The 18,030-nt window shown below is 40.8% G+C and overlaps 1 protein-coding gene across 9 annotated transcripts in view; it reads left to right on the top strand.

Moving 5' to 3' along the window:
* The window catches only part of USP40 (ubiquitin specific peptidase 40), a 38,481-nt gene extending 20,760 nt beyond the window's left edge, over nt 1-17,721 (top strand). For 6 of the 9 annotated variants that reach the window (XM_063341054.1, XM_063341056.1, XM_063341055.1 and 3 more), the window contains 15 exons: nt 233-290; nt 943-996; nt 2,651-2,739; nt 3,381-3,467; nt 4,241-4,277; nt 5,421-5,509; nt 6,085-6,159; nt 10,347-10,473; nt 11,594-11,688; nt 12,958-13,076; nt 13,460-13,525; nt 13,760-13,970; nt 14,109-14,204; nt 15,052-15,146; nt 15,567-17,721. In XM_063341054.1, the coding sequence (XP_063197124.1) occupies nt 233-290; nt 943-996; nt 2,651-2,739; nt 3,381-3,467; nt 4,241-4,277; nt 5,421-5,509; nt 6,085-6,159; nt 10,347-10,473; nt 11,594-11,688; nt 12,958-13,076; nt 13,460-13,525; nt 13,760-13,970; nt 14,109-14,204; nt 15,052-15,146; nt 15,567-15,672 (1,404 nt within the window). In that variant the 3' untranslated portion in view covers nt 15,673-17,721. Of the gene's footprint in view, nt 1-232; nt 291-942; nt 997-2,650; nt 2,740-3,380; nt 3,468-4,240; nt 4,278-5,420; nt 5,510-6,084; nt 6,160-10,346; nt 10,474-11,593; nt 11,689-11,784; nt 11,826-12,957; nt 13,077-13,459; nt 13,526-13,759; nt 13,971-14,108; nt 14,205-15,051; nt 15,147-15,566 lie in introns of those variants that run through there. The other 3 variants (XM_063341058.1, XR_010071942.1, XR_010071943.1) reach the window with 3 other exon arrangements.
* The last annotated feature ends 309 nt before the right edge of the window (nt 17,722-18,030 follow it).

Genomic DNA, 18,030 nt, shown 5'->3' on the forward strand with positions numbered 1-18,030 from the left:
TTTAAGGAAAATTTCGACAAATGTGTTATGATATCAGTACCTTTATTTATTATATATTGGTACAATAATATTAAGGAAATGTTTTCTTAGCTATGTATAGTACTAAGAGGAAAAAGAATGTAACTATGATGCATTTCTAGTGAAGGCTGCCTTTTGTGGATTGGCATTTGAACAGCAGATGTGTTACCAGCATTCGGTATTAGATAGAGGTACTAATATTGCTTTCTTCTAGGTGATGTCAGATATCAAAATGAAAGCAATACGGGAGCTTCAGCTAGAGGAAGAACTAGGTAAGTCTTCAGTTGCTTTGGGTTTAGAACTGATAATGTTAGAATTTAGCAGTTGGCTTCCTGCTTTTTGCATCAGTCTATTCAAAACAGCAAATCCGTTGCTATTAGGAGTTTTTTGAGGAAGAAAGGGTGCAAAGGACTTAAAATTCATCTGATTTTGGATGAAATTATTATTTTTCCTAGCTTAAAAAAGAAATCAGTGTAAGTCTTGATTAAAATACATTTTATGAAGCTCTTATTTTTCAGAAGCTGTTTGAGTAGGAATAATCTATTACACTAAGAACTGAAGAAGACTTTTTATTACCTTATTTCTTTTTTAAGAAACTCCAATTTTCTTTCCTTAAAGCTTTTGTGGTGTCTTTACCTTTTGAAGCACTTGGGTAGTTTCATAGCATTTTACTGATTGTGGCGAACAGCTGGCTTCGAAGAGAAAGTAATCTTTTACTGAAAGGATAAAAACTAAGACTGTTCACGAAGTCTCTAGGAATCTCTCCCCAATTGTACTTTTGATGTAATACCTCCAGAGGGAGGTCTCTAAGATAAACCTCTTGTTGTCATTAATCTTAAATATGTTATCTGTCTAAAATTCTGAGCCAAATTTCTTATTTGTATTATTTAATACATTTCTCTCTTTCCTGCCTTTTTGTTACAGCAAATGACAGCTGTCTTAGACCTGTTAATGGAAATGGGAAACTTCTTTCTCCAGGTAAATTTATTTATTTAATCATCTTTCTGTACGAAGTTTTATTGGGAGACTTTAAGCTTCCCTCTGTCCTTTCCTGGGAGAAGTACACACACACAACTCCTACTAATTTCCAGGCTTAACTGAAGCAGTTATGTGGCTTGGTTTTTTCCAGATTTACTGTTTATTAACAGTACCAATACAAAGCTAGAGGTTAAACTTCAGTGCTCAGCTGGGTTTTATTACTTGCATTCCTAATGAGTAAAACTGATGAGCTCACCTGCTGTGGTTTATTGACCAGTGGCCATGTGCTTCAAGACTGTGGGAATTAGCAGAAATTTATTTTTCTCATTTTATAAATTGAAAAGTCTCTACACAATCTGTTTTGAATCATATTTAGTACATTACAGAGCAACTTTCTAGAAGTTCCAGGAAACAAAATCTTTGCTCCATGTCTTTTTAACTTATATTTCCTGAGACAAAATGGTGTTAGTATTGGTGTTAGAGTATTGATGCACAAGGTTGGATTTCAGAACAACTTGAGCAGCAAACTTGAGTCCTGCGGTTATGGAAGAAGCGCTATTAGGTTCCTGTTTATTGGGAGAAGGCAGCTTATGTCTGTAGTTTATGAAGCACATGTGTATTTCTGCTTCCATAAGACTGGAGGAACATGCCCATGCCATAGCCTACTCTTTTATTTGGATGAGCATGTGATGCCACTTGTCACTATGTAGCTGTGCTCCTGATGGCCAGCATTCAGCAGAAAAGGACCCCCAACTTTGCTTTTGTGGTTGTTGGGGCAGTGGTGGGAAACTGAGTGGATCAGCTTTGTGCTTGCTGGGAAGCATTTTCTGTGTCTTTGCTAATATATTGCATTAGTAAAACATGGCCAGGAAGCCAAGGAGAGATTAATTCCCCTCCGTTCAGCACTTGTCAGACAACATCTGGAATGTTGTGTCCATTTTGGGCGCTCCCCAGCATGAGAAATAAGCCCTTACAAACTAGAGCCAGTCCAGAGGAGAGCACCCAGGATGGTCTGGGAGGTGGAACATATGAGATAAGAGGGAAGTTAGGTTTTTCCAGCCTGAAGAGGAAGAAGCTTGAAGGGAGGAGGAGTAATTGCCATCTGTAACTCCCTAACGTGGATCTGTAGAGAAGGCAGAGCCAGATTCTTCTCAGAGGAGCACGTGGAAAGGATTAGAGGCAGCAAACACAAGTTTCAGCAAGGGAAATTCCAGCTGGGTATGGTGGTGGGGGGGAAAAGGAATTCACATTGGGAGTGGTCAAACAGTAGACGCGGAGCCCTGGGAAACTAGGGGATATCCATCCCTGGAGGTATTCGGAGCTTGACTGGAAAAAGCTAAGAGTGAACTGATTTGAATTCAGAGCTGGCTCTGCTTTGAGCAGAGGTTTGGACCAGACAACCTATAAAGATCCCTTCCAATCTGAATTCTCCTGTCACCCCATATACCAGAAGTGATGGGGAGAAACCTTCATACAAATATGGCTTTGCTTTAGTCATGGGAGGCTTACAGAGCTGATGTTGACACTGTGGAAGCAAAAGTTCTCTAAATGTCACCAAACATTTTTATCTTACTCTAAAGAGCAGCATAATAGAACGGATGTTTTCAGGAAGCGTCAGCTTATGATGTTCTCTATGTTTTTGTCCTCTCTGAAGTGCCTGAAGATTATACTGTCAAGGAAGCGGAACTGAAAATGGGAAGCTTGCTAGGGCTGTGTCATGGGAAAGCTCCAACTTCCACTCAGGTATAGTAGTGCTGTGTCTGAAGAGAGTCTTGTACTGCTTTTTATGCTTTGCTTACATTTCCCAGTTTTTTATCTTGTAATGGTTGCAAACGGCATGGAAGAAAATGCTCAGTAACACTGAGAATTATACGTATCAGCATGAAGGCTCACACCATTTATCTCAGTTGCAGAAGACCGAGAGCATATACATGACCAGTTAATATAGCTCATTTGACTAATGGTAAATTATTTATCATTCGTCTGTTTGTTGTTGTCCAAATTCTGTGCTCTGATGTGTGTAGGCTCTTGTAAAGAGCATAATGTAAGAAAAGGGAGATCTTGCTCTTGATATCTGCAAGTTTCAAATAGTCAAGAAAAAAAGATGTATGTTTCTAAAGATCAGAGTTCTAGCAGGTTTTATCTCTCATTTGCAGCAGGAAAGTAGATGTACAGCTGGTTAATAAAGCTCTACTGATGGCCATAACTCAATTCCATGTGCTTCTTTGTCCTGCTTGAATTGTTTGCTTTAGCCCATAGGAGTTTCAGTGCTGTTTGACTGATACAGGCTTGTTGTACTGGTGTATGTGTGCATTAGGAGCTGTTATTTCACAGTATTTCCATACTTAAATATGTATTCTGATGGCTTATATTTGCTTTTTTAGCTCTTCTTATATTTTATTGTTGGGAGTGACCAAAACACAAGCCCTGAGATGGAGATCATTGTGGAAGAGACTGCCTCTGTCAAAGAGGTAAGTCTAGCTGCTTCTGAAGAGCTTTGCCTTATACCCCTGTGTCACTTCAGGCCACCAAGTGACACAGAGGCAAAGGAAGTGTTTCAAGTCCAAAAGGCCAGTGGGCAAATGCCTTGATCTTTCACCAAGTAGTAAAGAGACATCCTTGATTTTTTGCCAAGGATGAACACGGCCCGACCGCTTCGTGCCTGGCTAGCCTCTCCTTTTTTAGCAGTCCTCAGCGTGATACTCAGTCGTGGCAGAGCCTGGCGCAGTTCTGTTGTAGTTCATCAAACTCCGAATGCACAGAATCGGAGTGAGAGGAGTGAGGGAAGAACTGTGCAGAGAGCGAAGGAAGCAGTTCTTGGTACTCCCAGTCCAGACTTCTGGCACAGAGTGCCAACATCTATGAGTAGTGCCTGGAAAGCGTTGAGTTTGTATGTTTGATTTTTCAAATGTGCATTTTTTTCAAAAGGTGCGTTTTCAAACACTGGGACAGAATTTGTTCAAGTAAAGCAACAAACTGACAGTATAGATTTATTTTTTTTCAACAGCATAAAAGCTGACTCACCTGACGTTGTAAATTTCTTGCCTGAAAACAATCTTATACTTGAAGGGTTTAAAATATAGCTCAAACTCCCAATGTTTATATAGTTATATTGTTTTTAGGAATTGACTAGGAGTCAGTCACTCAGTTCTTATGTTAGAAAATTCTCTTATAGATTTGCAGAAAACTTTATTTCCCAGCCTATGCACTGAGACAAGTCTCACCGTATGTTTCTTTTTTTCAGTGTCTAAATTTAATGCTGGAAAAATCTGGATTGTCAGGTTAGTTGTATTATATTGTTATTTTTTTTCTTTTAAAGGAATTTCCAGATTTCTAAGATGGCTCTTGCAACGCTAAAACTTACAAGTCCTTAAGTTTGTTACAGTGATCTATGTCATTGTAATGCGAGGAGAGGAAAGAATTATAAACTTGGAGTCTTGCCCTTTTGAAAGCTGGCTGTGCAGTTGCTCTTGAAAATAAGTTTCAAGCTTTCTACGTAATCAAAATAGGGCAAAATTCACAGACAGAACAATGGTTCTATCTTTATTGCTTTGTTTTATATTACTACTTTGAAAAAATTGAATTTGGCCTTGCATAACAATTTGTGATCTGACTCCTCTCATTCAAAGAAGTGTCAGACTTCAGTGGATTTTGATGGTTTTGTTGTTTAAAAAGACTTCAAGGGATTTTTTTTTTTTTTTTCCCCCACAGAATTTATTGATGAGATGCCTTCTGGGCTTGGGTTTTATTAGTTATGAAAGTAAAATTTTGTACCATGCAAAGAATAAAGTGCATTTTCATCGGTTATTTTGGTCAAATTAAAAAGTTCAATTGTATTTGTTCCTTCTGTACCTGGTGCACTTTCTGTGTAGGTGCTAAATCTAAAGTATTGTAGTTTCTGGACTACACCATCCTTTTTTTTTTCCTTTTTTTTCAAGTAGGTAGACACTTGGAGAGGGGAAGTTGGATTTTTCCAGATAGTTTTTATTTTAAGGAGCCTGTCATTGATTCAAATGTTATATTGACACAGAAATTTCATCATCAATTCACACTCAATGTTTCCAGACTTTTTTTCCATTCTGAATATTTTAATTTTCTCCTCCCCCCCCCTTTTTTTTTTCTTTTTGGCCAAGTGTTGTCAACCCAACTCCTTCGCTTTCCTCTTAAACTAGGGAAGGTGAGGAAGAGACATTTGTACACGTAAAAGAAGACCATTGGCAAACAGCAAAGTGTTTCTAGGGTCTGGGGAAGGACATGAAGGTGGTATTTCATTCATGTTGTCAGATATGTGTTTAAAAAAAACAAACAAAAACTAAGCAAAAGAACTCCTTAACACTTACTAAAAGTTTTGCAATTTTTTTTGTGGTGTTTTTGGTGTGTTGTTTTTTTTTTTAAACAGTGTTGTTAGCTAATTAGTTTTCCAGAGGTGTGTTTTTGTGTTTTGGTAGGTGACAACTGGCATTTGAGAAGGATTGACTGGTGCTATGAAGCAGGAGAAGCGTTAAGTCAGGAAGTAAGAGGATCCTATTTTTGACTTGAATCATATGGTAGTTTATTTACTGTTTTTCTGCAGAGACTTTCCCTGAAAAGAGCTGCAGTAAAGCAAACGCGTGATGGTTTTGTGTGTGCTACGTTACTATCCACCCTGTTTTACTTTCACAGGGCCTTAGGAAAACAAGTGTGGGGATACCTGTGGTTAAAATGTAAATCTTGTGCACCTGCCTTTTAATTTCAGGGACTAGGATTAAGCCGTATCTATGTAGTTTTTTCTGAAGTCTAGGCTCATAATACTTTAAAGATACATCTACAAAGATGTACGGGGAGTTCAGTTGGTGAGATGTGGAAGTGCAAAGGATGCTCTGGAAGGACTCCCTGCAGAGCAGACTCCTGTAGGTGTAATACTTGTGTGCTGCTGCAAAACGGTCTCCAAGCAAGGGATGTTAAATGGATATTTCTGTGCTCTTTGGCAAAGCAAAACACCTTGGACCTTTGGCATGCTTGGCTTAAAAACCCACCAATGTATACTTTAGGAAACAAAGCACAAGAACATGTAGACTTACAAGTATGCTGTGCTTTCTCTTCCTACAGAACGCCACTTTGAAGGAACTTAATGTCTGCAGAGGAGATACTTTGGTTATAACAGAAGGAAAGCTTCCACCAAAGGTAAAACGAGTTTGTGTTCTTTAGCCAGTTCTCAGTGTCTGGAAACTTGAATATGCCAATAGTTTCTTTTATTACGCTTATTTTAGAAAAATTTCAGTTGAAAAATTCTGGCCAGCAGTTAACGAATAAAGCTTTTTGTAGTTTTACAGCTTTTCTTGATTTCAGTCAACATTTATAATGTTCTTTGTCTGTATTTATTCTTTTTTCACCTTCTGTAGTAAAAGGCTTGTCTACTGCAGCTTCTTTCCTAGAAGTATGTTAAGGTTGACAGATCTGGAGGAAATCAGTGTTTCTGGCACACAAGGTTCTTGTGAAGGCACAACTGCTATACTTAGGAAATCATAAAAACAAAGGAACTTAAGTGTTTGCCTTCAGTTCAGATTTGTACTGAGGATGGCATTTGAAAATGGAGGGCCCTGCTGAGAGACCTTCTTGTCAGGGATGATTGTACAAATAGGATGCTTTGCTAACAAACCTCAAGCAGTATCATAGGATGGTTTGGGTTGGAAGGGACCTTTAAAGATCACCTAGTTTTTATCTTTTACTAGACCAGGCTGCGCAAAGCCACATCCAACCTCACCCTGAACACCTTCAGGGATGAGGCATCCACAGCTTCTCTGGGCAACATGCTCCAGTGTGTCTCACCACCCACGTGACCAGAGGCAGATCCCTCAGCCTGCCCTCGTGCAGTGTGCCCCAGCCCCGCACCATCTCAAAGGCTGTGGGCTGGACCCACACCCCAACCTGTACTGGGGAGACCAGGAGGAGACAGAGGAGTCCAAATGCAAAGTTCCAAATAAGAGATGAAGAAAGCATCTTTACCGTTCTTTTTTGTTGTTTATTTTTTAAATAAAGCAATGCCCAATCTTGGAAAGAACTCTAATGAAGCAGCTAGAAGGCACCTTAATGCCGAAGGCAAGCACTTCTTCCTGGCAGACCTGTGGTCTTCTGCCTCTTCAGAGGAACAGCTGTCTCTAACTTCTTTGCTTGATCTGTTGCTCTTCGTGCACCACCACAAAGGGTCCAGCTGCATCTTCAACCATCCTCAGAGTGAAGGGACCCAACCTCCAGGCCCCAGGGACGTCAGTGGTCCTCTGAGGGATGACTTCTGCCACCTTGGCTGCAGAAGCCGTGTTGTCTGGTCCCTTTTCTTAGGGCTCAAAGCTGAAAAGACTGCACCCCTTCAGGAGAAGCTGGGGAGTAGGGGAATGGGTGAGAAAGCCAACAAAGTAACTGCTGATTGCCAGGAGGTGGAATGGGTGATCCCACAGGATGGCTGGGCACAGACGCCGGGCCTCCCAGCTAATGCCAGGCACTGGTCAGGTGCTGCTGCGCTGGTGTTGGTGTGGTATCATGGAGTTGAGCCCTGGTATAGTGAAGAGATACCAGGAGAGCCATGCTGGAGATGGATCCACTTCCATTGGCTCTTCTCTGCCACTGGCTCTTCTCTGCCACTGGCTCTTCTCTGCCACTGGCTCTTCTCTGCCACTGGCTCTTCTCTGCCACTGGCTCTTCTCTGCCACTGGCTCTTCTCTGTCTTCGGGTGGATCTACCTCCATCAGCTGCCTGATCGGCATTAATAGGCCTTGAAGCTCAATTGCCAGCTAGTTACTGGGGTCCTTATAAGGCCCAGAACAGAAGGCAGTCAGGTGGCTTTTAACATCAGGAGGCCACTGTGATGATTACATGTTGCCAAACATGGCTGTTTTGGGAGCGGTGACCTAAAAGATACCCTAATGTGCGAGGAAAAAGAGGGGGGGCTAAGGGCACCTTTGCTGGGGATTGCTCCCCTCTGCCATTCTGCTGCCCCTTGGCCACAGGGACTGCCCACCACCTCCCCTTGTGTGGTCCAGGCTCCAGCCCCCTCCTCATCCCATGCCTTGGGTGCCCTTGACAAGATGGTGGCAAGAGTGTTCCAGGAGAGTTGGAGATCTTCAGTGACCCCCCCACCCACCTGGTTCCCTACAAGTGGTGCAGCCCACCCCCATGTCCAACAGCGGCTAAGAGGCAGCAAAGCAGACATTGCACAGGCAGGCACAACCACCCTGTTTAAGATCGCCCAGCGCTCCCTAAAAGAATTGCCAATTGCCAAGTGGTGCATGAGCTGTTCTTCTCCGTCCCCTGGCCCGGTCCCTGGAGTGTGGCGAAGTACCATCTCTTCTGCACTGAGCTGTGAGGGGGCGAGGAGCAGAGGACCTCGCATCCTTGGGGCTATGCTGCGGTGTGATAGGAGGAACCTGTTGGGAGAAATTTTTTGCAAGTGACTATCTTTGAAAATAATATCAGTCAAGTCTTAAAGCAAATTTGAACTATTAAACATTGCCAAAATATTATCTTCTAAGGGATGGCTCCAGGGGGAGTTACAGGAGGCCACCAATGTGGGTTACTCCTGTTGGCATGTTATAGGACTAGTTACAGCCCTAATTTAGTTTGACAGCTGTGGTATACCCATCTCCATTTACATCAATCCCCTCCCTCTAAACTTGTGTTTTCATATAGGTTGTGGTTTTGTGACTCATACCAAAGCTTTTTCTGCAGACCCGTAGCGGTATTACAAAATTTACCACTCATCCAACAAATTTTAGAGTTCTTCACTGATACTGTCACAAAGCCTCTGATCTTTACGCCCTGTAGGAATTACTTAAAGCTCAATTTTTGCCCTGCATAGACAAAATCTCATATAAGTGACTGCCTTCACACCCTGGCATATTTTCCTCAGGCTGTGACCCAGCTATGGCTGTGGAGGGGAAGAAGACAACTAACCACACTTACTGCCTTAATGAGCAGATATAACCAGCATGGAAAAACATGGCTCTGTACCCTTATCGTGGATTAACTGATCCACTTCAGTTTGAAGTCAAAAGCAGAAATATATTTATTGGTACAAAAAATCGATTTCACAATGTGCTACAGTAAATGTGACACTGATTTAACAAAATTCAATAGCAAGAGAGACTCAGTTATTTACTGTGTAGAATAGCAGGAGAAACAAAACTGCCAGGGAGACCCTCCCGTTGAATCATAAGGTTCATAAAGGACTCCCTTGTTTTGTAAACTCCTTTTCAGCATCTAGGAGTGGCTGGACCTAGTCCTAGTCCCAGACTTGGTCAGTGGTTTACGTCTTAAAGATCATATATCCACAATCTATCCTTTTATATCAGCTAAGATTTCAAAGTTTAGCATGCTGTTAGGCACTTACCGAGGCTCTGTTGGTGCAAGAAGTCCCCACTCCATCCCTTGGTGTCCTTCCTCAAGGAGCAGATCCTCAAGAGCAGATCAAGGTGAGATCACAAAGCCTTCCTCTGCGCAGGAAAACTCAAGGGGCCTTGGGCTGGCCACTATTTATAGAGTAAGGATGATTGATTTGTAGTAATATTTGCATACCAGCCAGACATCTGGGTCCCTGTTCCAGACAGCATTTGGCTACCATGTTGCCATCCATCCCCCAAAGTCCCGGTGCAGCCATCATAACTCACACTGCTGGTTATGGGGAGTGGGAGGGGGTATATAGGGCAATGGAAGTTGAAACAGAAAGCTATAGGAGTTTCCAAGATCCAGTGGGCAGACAATGTGGATCTTAGCAAATCCATGGTGAATAAAGCTTCATAAAGTAAACCCAGGTATTTTTAATACATCTGTTCTCAGGAAAAAAGAGAAGTAGGATAAGAGCTTACAGCAGCAGTGCAGGGGGTGTTAACAGCCCAGTTCAGAACTGCATCTGAAAGAAAGCAAGCCTCTCCTGCTTGGGAAAGGGGAGGGGTACCAACTTAGTGTCCTTTCCTGGCCATGTAGAGCAGGTAAGAAAATCGGGAGTTTCTGAAGCGGCAGAGCAGCATTGCAGTTGGTGAGCTTAGACAAATACGGCTTCCTCTGGCTAGGCCATATCTGTGTCCAGATCTTCAGACAACAGAGCCACCAAGTTGCATTGCTAATGTTGGATGCCAGGACATCTGATAGAGCCAGGATGGCAATGTTAGGCTACATGAGGCTGGATTTTTTTTTTCACTTTAGTCCCTGAAAAAGTAGGAAGTGAGAGTTGATGATGTGTGATCTTAGATGAATGTTAATGCCTTTATGAAAGTTCAGATTTGAACAAATCTCTTCCTTCTTCCTGAGATGAAGGTTGACTTTTTCATTGTCTGTGTTGAAACACGTGAGCTAGCCAGTATTTTCCATTCACTTTTCAGGGTTTCCTAAAAATACCTATCTGGTGGCTCAAGTCTTCGAGTCATATGAAACGTGGAGAGAATGCACAAGACCAAGTCAATGGGATGACCTGCAAGATGGATGCTTTGCAGGTGTCTCCTGCAGGAGGTAAGCTTGGTCAGTTTTTTGAAAGGAACCGGTTTTTGAAAGTGTGGCCTGATTGTCCGTGATTACACTGAGGGCTTTGAGTCAAAATCTAGTCTAAAGTAGTAAAATCCTTCTGAAGCCTCTGAGTCACTGTATAAGTTTCAGCAAGTTTATGCTGAAAGGAGCCACTTAAGAAACAGATGCAATTTTTTACAAGGCCACGAATGCTGGGTGGTACTGTTCTGATGTTTCTTACCGATATTTGTTCAAGGGTAAGACCTCCGCTAAATTCTGAAGCAGGGCAATTTATTTGTCAGTAAATAAAATGGCTCCTCTATACCTGAACATGGTGGCAGTAGTGTAAAGCATCTACTCAGTGAGCGTGCAGGTGATTGGCTTTAAATGCCAGACTCCTGATATCCCATTTAATTCACTTCAGGCTATGTTGCTTTTTTAGAAGCTGTAAAAAGGAGTGATGAGTAGATCTTATGTAGAATGAAAGACATTACAGACAGTATTTTAACCTGCATTTATTCTTCTAAAGTTCAAATAAAACAGCTAGGGTAGGAAAATCAAGTGCAGGTTAAGAAGGAAAAAGACAATGAAGTGGGAACAACTGCAAATTGGAAAATGGGAAACAAACTGATTTTTCCTTTCTCCAGGAAGAATAATATTCTTCCTTTGCTACCGAGTCATGTTGCAGAGCAGGATCTCTCTCCTTTTAGAAGATTTATTCATATTTTTTTCCTTTTCTCTCAAATGTCTTCTGAGTTTTACTTTCTCCCCCTATGATTTCAGTAGCATAGGTAAGAGCAGATTTAACTTTCCTTGGAACACGTTCTACATTTCAGAGTCCTAACCAATAATTTAATACTATCTACAAATGTGAATGATTGATATTAGTTTTAAAATTTGCAGAATGGGTTCGGTTGGAACTCTTCCTATTTGGCAACTAACAGAATGTATTTTATCAACTACATATTATGTTTCTTGAACCGTCCTCCAAAAAGAATTGAGGTCAGGTCCCTCTTGTAAGTGAAATCTCACCTTGAAGAGACTGTTATCTCTTAGGATGATAAACAAAGTTATGTTGAGTCTTCTGCTGTTTCTTTCTTCCTCTCATCTCTTCCCCCATCTAAAGATTCACCAGAATATATCCACACAGACATGGATCTTTGTTACGCTGGCAGCATAGAAATAGCGGGAGAAGCTTCTTTGGAAGATCTGAAGATGCAGGTTAGATGTTCTCCTGTATTGGAAATGTACAGCAATGCTGTGATTAATTGAGCTCTATTAATACCTATTTTTTATTTCCTTTTCCCTTGTCTCCAGTATGTTCTGATATGGCATTTGCTTATATGCCATGTTCAGTGGTAAGTACCAAGAGGCAGTTGGAGCATGTAGCTCAGAGACTTCCTTAGTATGTCTCCTGCAGTTGCCATTCTACCTGTCATGTGTCCTGACCTGCAAAAGCCTTGTTGCACTTCATCTGGAACTTTGGCTTGCAGCCCTATCTTTATTTCACAGCGTAAAAATTATTCATGAGAAGCACACACATACAAGCACTTCCTAAAAAGCCACTTTCCATTTCCACATTGTTCCTGTATTAGTTTTCTGCGTCGGCTTCTTTTTTTTTTTGTATGTTGAATCTAATGAATAAAGAATTGCATTTGATGCACAGAAGGTCATGTTTGTCATTGAGGAAGGTGTAGCTTAGTTTCTTTGGCCAGAAACTAAGGTGCCTTTATATGCTTTTATTTAACCATAAAAGTATGATTTTAATACACTAAAACTCAAACCAAAATGGAAAAAAAAAAAACCTGCAAAAGCAAAAAAAAAAAAAAATCAAAAAACAACCAAAAAGCCCACCCCAAACTCACAAAAAAAGACATAAAACAGTCCTATCATAAGGCTCTTTATTGTTTAGCTGGTTGGCTGTTCTACTTAAAGCGCATGGGGTAGGATGTCTCACCTGATTCTGATCCATACCAACACTTACTATTTTGGGTACGACTTCAGTTTAAGTCTCTGACAAACTAATGCTATGAAAAACTGACCGTTTGCATCTTGTGAACAAGGAGAGTTGTCTTAGCATGGAAAGAGTATTGTATCCTTGATAAGGGCTTAAAGGAGCTTGCTCAGCAGTTGGCTAGAGATTGGGGTCATGATTCTGTCAGCCTCATTCCCTCTCAGTTATACAAATTTTGGTTAAAAAAAGAAACTCAGTACTTTTGAAACGTAAGTTAAGTTAAGAAATGTTGGGAGGGAGTCGAGTCCAAGTTGCTTTGAGATTGAAAAGCAACTATGTCGATCATAGCCGTTACCTGTAAGTCACAAGCAATAGCTGGTGTGGAATAAATCCAAATACCTTGCCCTATTTCTGATTGCTTCAGTATTGCATTGAGAATTAAGAGGTTTGTTTTGTTGTGTTCCCCACCCCCCCACCCCCCCCTCCCCCAAGAAGACTGGCTGCTAAAATTATTGAAGAGATGTTTCTTTTTTCAGGCTATGACCCTACCGTACTGCCAGGAGCAGATTGTCCCACTGCCCTCATTTCTCAGAGCATGGACGCTGGAAAATAAGCACCTGGGCAAGCTTTTACGAAACAACAAGCAACAACTCAAGTAGGTTTCTTACTGACTGCTCAAGTAGCATTGCATTGGATTGTGGGGTGGACTGGTGGAGAAACAGTCAAATGTCAACGTAAAGCTCATTTCTGATTACTTCAATTTTTTACCAAGCATCTTTTTTGACTTGAGAGCTGTGGAAGGGAGAGGTGTGAGCATAAGTTGATCATACCGTACTTGTTATGCTAAGCTTCATTTTAGACATTCTTAAATGCCATTTTTGTACTTCTCTGAGTTTTTCATTTTTGTTCCAATAACTTCTTGCTTTGGCTTTCCAGATGTAAGATGCGCTTACAGGTCTACTTGACTAAAATAGTTTTTCTTCTCGGGAATTTAGAATGTGTGACTGGAAATGTGTATAATCTTTGTTTTATTTTCAGTGACTATAAGCTGGGCTCCCGAGTGGAAATCTGCATAGAAGCTTTGCAAAAAGAAGAAAATTTGGGGTAAGATCTCAAGATACTTATTTCTTACAGCGGTGCCTTTGAGATGAGACTTAATTGAGCAGCTTTAAACTGAAATGCTTTCTGTCAGGACTTCAGGTAGCGGTATGTGAGAAGACTTTAGGGGTTGTTTTTTTTTTCCACAAACAAAAATAAGGGAGTGCAGGAGGGAGTGAAAACTGGGAATTCTGGAAGCATGACTCACAAGAACGGTCTGTTTTCTCTTCCTGATGACAGCCCCCATGAACTGCTACTTCGAGTCCAGATGGGCATACCAGGGGAGAGGGACTACTATGACTCCACAGATCTGGTGTGGGATGTCTCCAAAGAGTGCACGACCTGGGCGCTGAGGCAACGAGTGGCTTCTCACTATTGTCTGCCTGTAGATAAAATTGAAATAGCCAAATACTTCCCTGAAAAATTTGAGTGGCTGCCAATATCTAGCTGGGTAAGCTCTGGTATGATGGAATCCAACCCTTATTTCGAGAGACGTATGTGTTGGTTTGTGCTGCAGTTCTTGAGCAAACATATTTAAGCAGATTTCTGAAATGTGCCATGTAAAATCTCCTGTTTTGATTTTATTCAGACACAGCAAATTTCAAAGAGGAAACGGAAGAAAAAGCAGGAGAGTTTACAGTTGGCGCCTTATCACCTGAAAGATGGAGATATCATTGGGGTGAAGGTAAATTAACTTGGTTTTAATCGTTGCACAAAGATTAGATTCATCCACTGCATGCTTTGCAGTATCTGAATTTCTTTCTGCTTTTCCTGCATCCTGCTACATCTCTATGAAAGTACTGGTATGTGAATCTGGACAGTACATTGTGTGGGTAGGAAATTTGTTGCTACTGGTGGGTTTTCCTTATCAACCCGATGGAACTTTCATGCTTTTCCCCTTATATCTCGGTACTGGCACTAGAGGGCAATACTTCAGAGGCTCTTGGGCTGCTCTCAGCCAGTGCAAGCAGTCACTTTCTGTTCTACATTCGAACGCTATCCAGAAGAAACTGGATCTTTTTTTCTTGCCCTCACTTTATTGACTTTTTTTTTTCTCCCAACTCTGAGTAAAATCCAAGAACAGTGCCCTTTAAAAACCATGTTGTAAATTTAAACCATTACATTGTCCAAAGAGTTATTACAGATCTGTTTCATTATTTAAATAAGAGTTACAGAGGAGCATATTGAGCTCTGAATTAGCAATAAGGCTTATGTAGGAGACTCTGAAAGAACATACTTCCTGGGGTTTAAAACAGTATGCAAAAAGGCTGATGACCTATCCTGATACATTAGGCTATGGAGAGAAATCTCTGAATGATGCAAATTTACTGTTCAATGCGAAAACTAGAGAGGAGTCTAAATATTTTTTCTGCCTTTTTGAATCTTTGCCACCTAGTTAACTTGAAGTTAGTTGCTATAAAACTAGTTTAAGGAAACGCACTGAAAGTTAATTGTGTGAACTGAGTAATGTGGGACATAGTTTTGGGAGATGAAAATTACAAGTTAATATACTCAATCCTTTTTCACAACAGAATCTTCTCCTTGATGACACTAAGGACTTCAGCACAGTGAGAGATGATGTTGGAAAAGAGAAACAAAGGCAGCTTGCATTAGAAAAAAAGAAAAGGTATTGAGTATTTACATTTATTTTTCTTTAGAAATATGCAAACTGTTCTTTGCTGCTTTTCAGACTAGCTTGACACCTGGATAGTTTTTTGGGGACAGTGCTAGCTGGGTGCTGTCAGAGCACACAACTCCAGTAGTCCTGAAGGAAGCGCTCGGGTAATTCAAATTTCTGGCTTTAAGTGCCACGTTCCTACACCGAGCTTTATTTTTTCCTCTTGCAACACACTGCAGAATTTGTCATGGCCTCTGGAGTTGAAAAATGAACCCCTTTGCTGCGCTGGCCCTGCACAGGTTGTAAGTGTGAGCTTGCAACGGCACTCTTACAACTATGTGGAAATCGGGTTCCAGTCCAGGCTCGTGCTGCTGTTGGTGCTAAGGCTCAACACTAATATTAGACACCTTAATTTTTTTTTTTTAATAGTCGTCAAGCCGAACGCTTACAGGACCATGTTTTCTCTGATGAGAAGCTGATTAAGCACCGTAAACCAGAAGTGGCTCTTTCTATCAATGTGGGAGTTTTCAGATAGCACCAGGAGATGATTTGCTGACCAGACCATACTAGCCATGGACTCAGTTGGAATGGAGTACCTCAACTGGACCAGCAAGAGGGTCTGCCACAAAGTGTCTTCAAGAATCACTGAGACAAACTGGATACAGGATTCAGGATAACTCTGATTTTCTTCTAATCTCTCTTGGGGAAGTGCTTTAGCATCCCTTTATCAATGTGGTACTTACTCTCAGGCTAGGTAAATGCACTTTATCCATGAGAAAATGGATTAATATATTGTATAATGTTTTGGGGACTGTTTTGTAATCACCCTAAATGCTTTTTTTTTTTTGGTGTTGGTCAGATGCTGATATCTTGCACCATCACTACGCAATTTGCTGGGGTTTTTAATACAGTCATAAACATATCTTTTTAGAAATTTTTTTTCCATCTCTGATCACTGAAGTTACTAGCGATATTGGAATTTGCTTCTGTCTCTATAAAAACCGAAGTCTGTAGTAGCTCAAGTCAGATTTCAGGAAAGAAGGAAATGTGGAAATCTCTGAATAAAGCGTACTAAGTCGGCTCTAAAAATGTCAAGTTTAGAATTTGTCAAGCTCTAAAACCTGAAGACTTCTTGTGATACGGAACAACAGTGCGGTAACTTTATATTGTAAAGTTTCTAGGGCTTTTTTGTTGTCCATAAGCTTCATTAACAAACAAAAGGGAAGGAAAAAATTGGCAGAGCTGATGTGAGCAACCCAGAGATTGGTCTGAAGTGGGTTTTATTGTACTCAAGAAAAAAGGCTTGTATTTATTTTCAGCACTCTTATTCATTCGCATGTATTCTGAATGATAAAATGAAAATGGAAGATAACACCCAAGCATTTCTGGGCAGCAGTGACGTGCTGGTGGCACCTAATGTGTTTGCCTTTTGCAGCTGGGAACCTGTGCAGAGGGATTGCCGAATCGAGTGAAGTCTGGTATCAAACACACTGCAGAGCCTTGTTGAGCTACATAAATGTCCGGAAACCTGTTCCGAAATGAGCAAAGCGTGAAGTATCCTTAACTAAAACTGTCATAATGAGAGGACAAACTAACAGTCACTTTTGGGTAATATCATAAATGTTTAACCTGTTTTATATATGCGCAGTAGATTTTGTAGTAGAAAATGCCAGTACAACAGACTCCTAAAATTTTGGCTAATGTGAGAAGATCTCTCGCTTACCCTTTTAAACAATATTCTGGTATTTCAGACAGCTCCAAGACAAAAACTGACACTCTCAGCTAACAGGAAAAAAAAAAGTCAAAAGCACCTTGAAGCATATGATTAGTATTTATTTCTTTGCATATCTTTAAAGGTGAGCAGGTGCTTCTGTGCTTTCTTAGGTTGATTCATTTGAGAAGGGGATATTTAAATTTCCCCGCTGTTTCGGTTGTAGGTAGTCTTTATCTCGAAATCCTACTTTTCTGCATAGATTTTTGTGACTGAGGTGAGGGCAGCCAGCTGCTTTCCCCATCTTATTTTGCATCGCCTTCTTCCATATCAACAAGTGTTCTTGCGAGCCAGGGTTTACAGAGGTTACCGCAGACTGATTACTAAGGTAAGCAAGAACGGTTTGTGTTTGCAGATTGTTCCATTGCATTGCACTTACTTTGCTGTCCCTTTAATCCCTCCAGTTCCTTACTGGACAGCTGTTCTTGAGCTCAACCTTCCCACCTACCTTTAATAACTCTAGTCTCTTCTTGAAAACATGAAGTTTTGAGAAATTTTAATACGGATTCCAAGAACTGACGTGGAGATTTGAGTATGTGCCTTTGTTAAAGTGTCAATGTAGCAGCACCTGCACTGAACCAATCTTGGGTTATTTCTAATGTTGCCTCAAAGTGCATATTTTTTTTTCTTAAAACTATTGTGGGTCATTCCACAATGAGAGAGTTTATTAAAAATGGGGGCGGGGAGAGGGAACACCTTTTAAAATGGAGTCTTTGTGATTCCACACTTTATGATGGTTATATTGCAAAGCCTGGAAAAGCTTTCATCTTTATTTTTCAAGTGTTCTTCACAAAATAAAAAGTCATTTCTACATGTCTGTTGATTTGTCTTGTGCATGTCTCACCAATACACGTTATTGGATGGGCTCAACTTTCATTAAGCTTTAATTTCCAAGTCTTTTTCAAAGATCTTTGTGCAAGGAGTTTCCCCAATCCGACTGGGGTTGCGCTGTGCCAAAGACCTATGTTCATTTGGAGGACTGGGTACAGGTTACTTGATACAGGTTGAAGTGCTTTTTAGCTTGTGTTTTTTCCTCTTTTTCAGAAAGTATGGTGTAGTATCAGCTGCTTGTTATTTTTTTTTTTGTGTGTACAAACATATTAACCTGGTCTATATTTCAAG

This window comes from Chroicocephalus ridibundus, chromosome 7 (assembly GCF_963924245.1).
Source record: "Chroicocephalus ridibundus chromosome 7, bChrRid1.1, whole genome shotgun sequence".
NCBI lineage: Eukaryota > Metazoa > Chordata > Aves > Charadriiformes > Laridae > Chroicocephalus > Chroicocephalus ridibundus.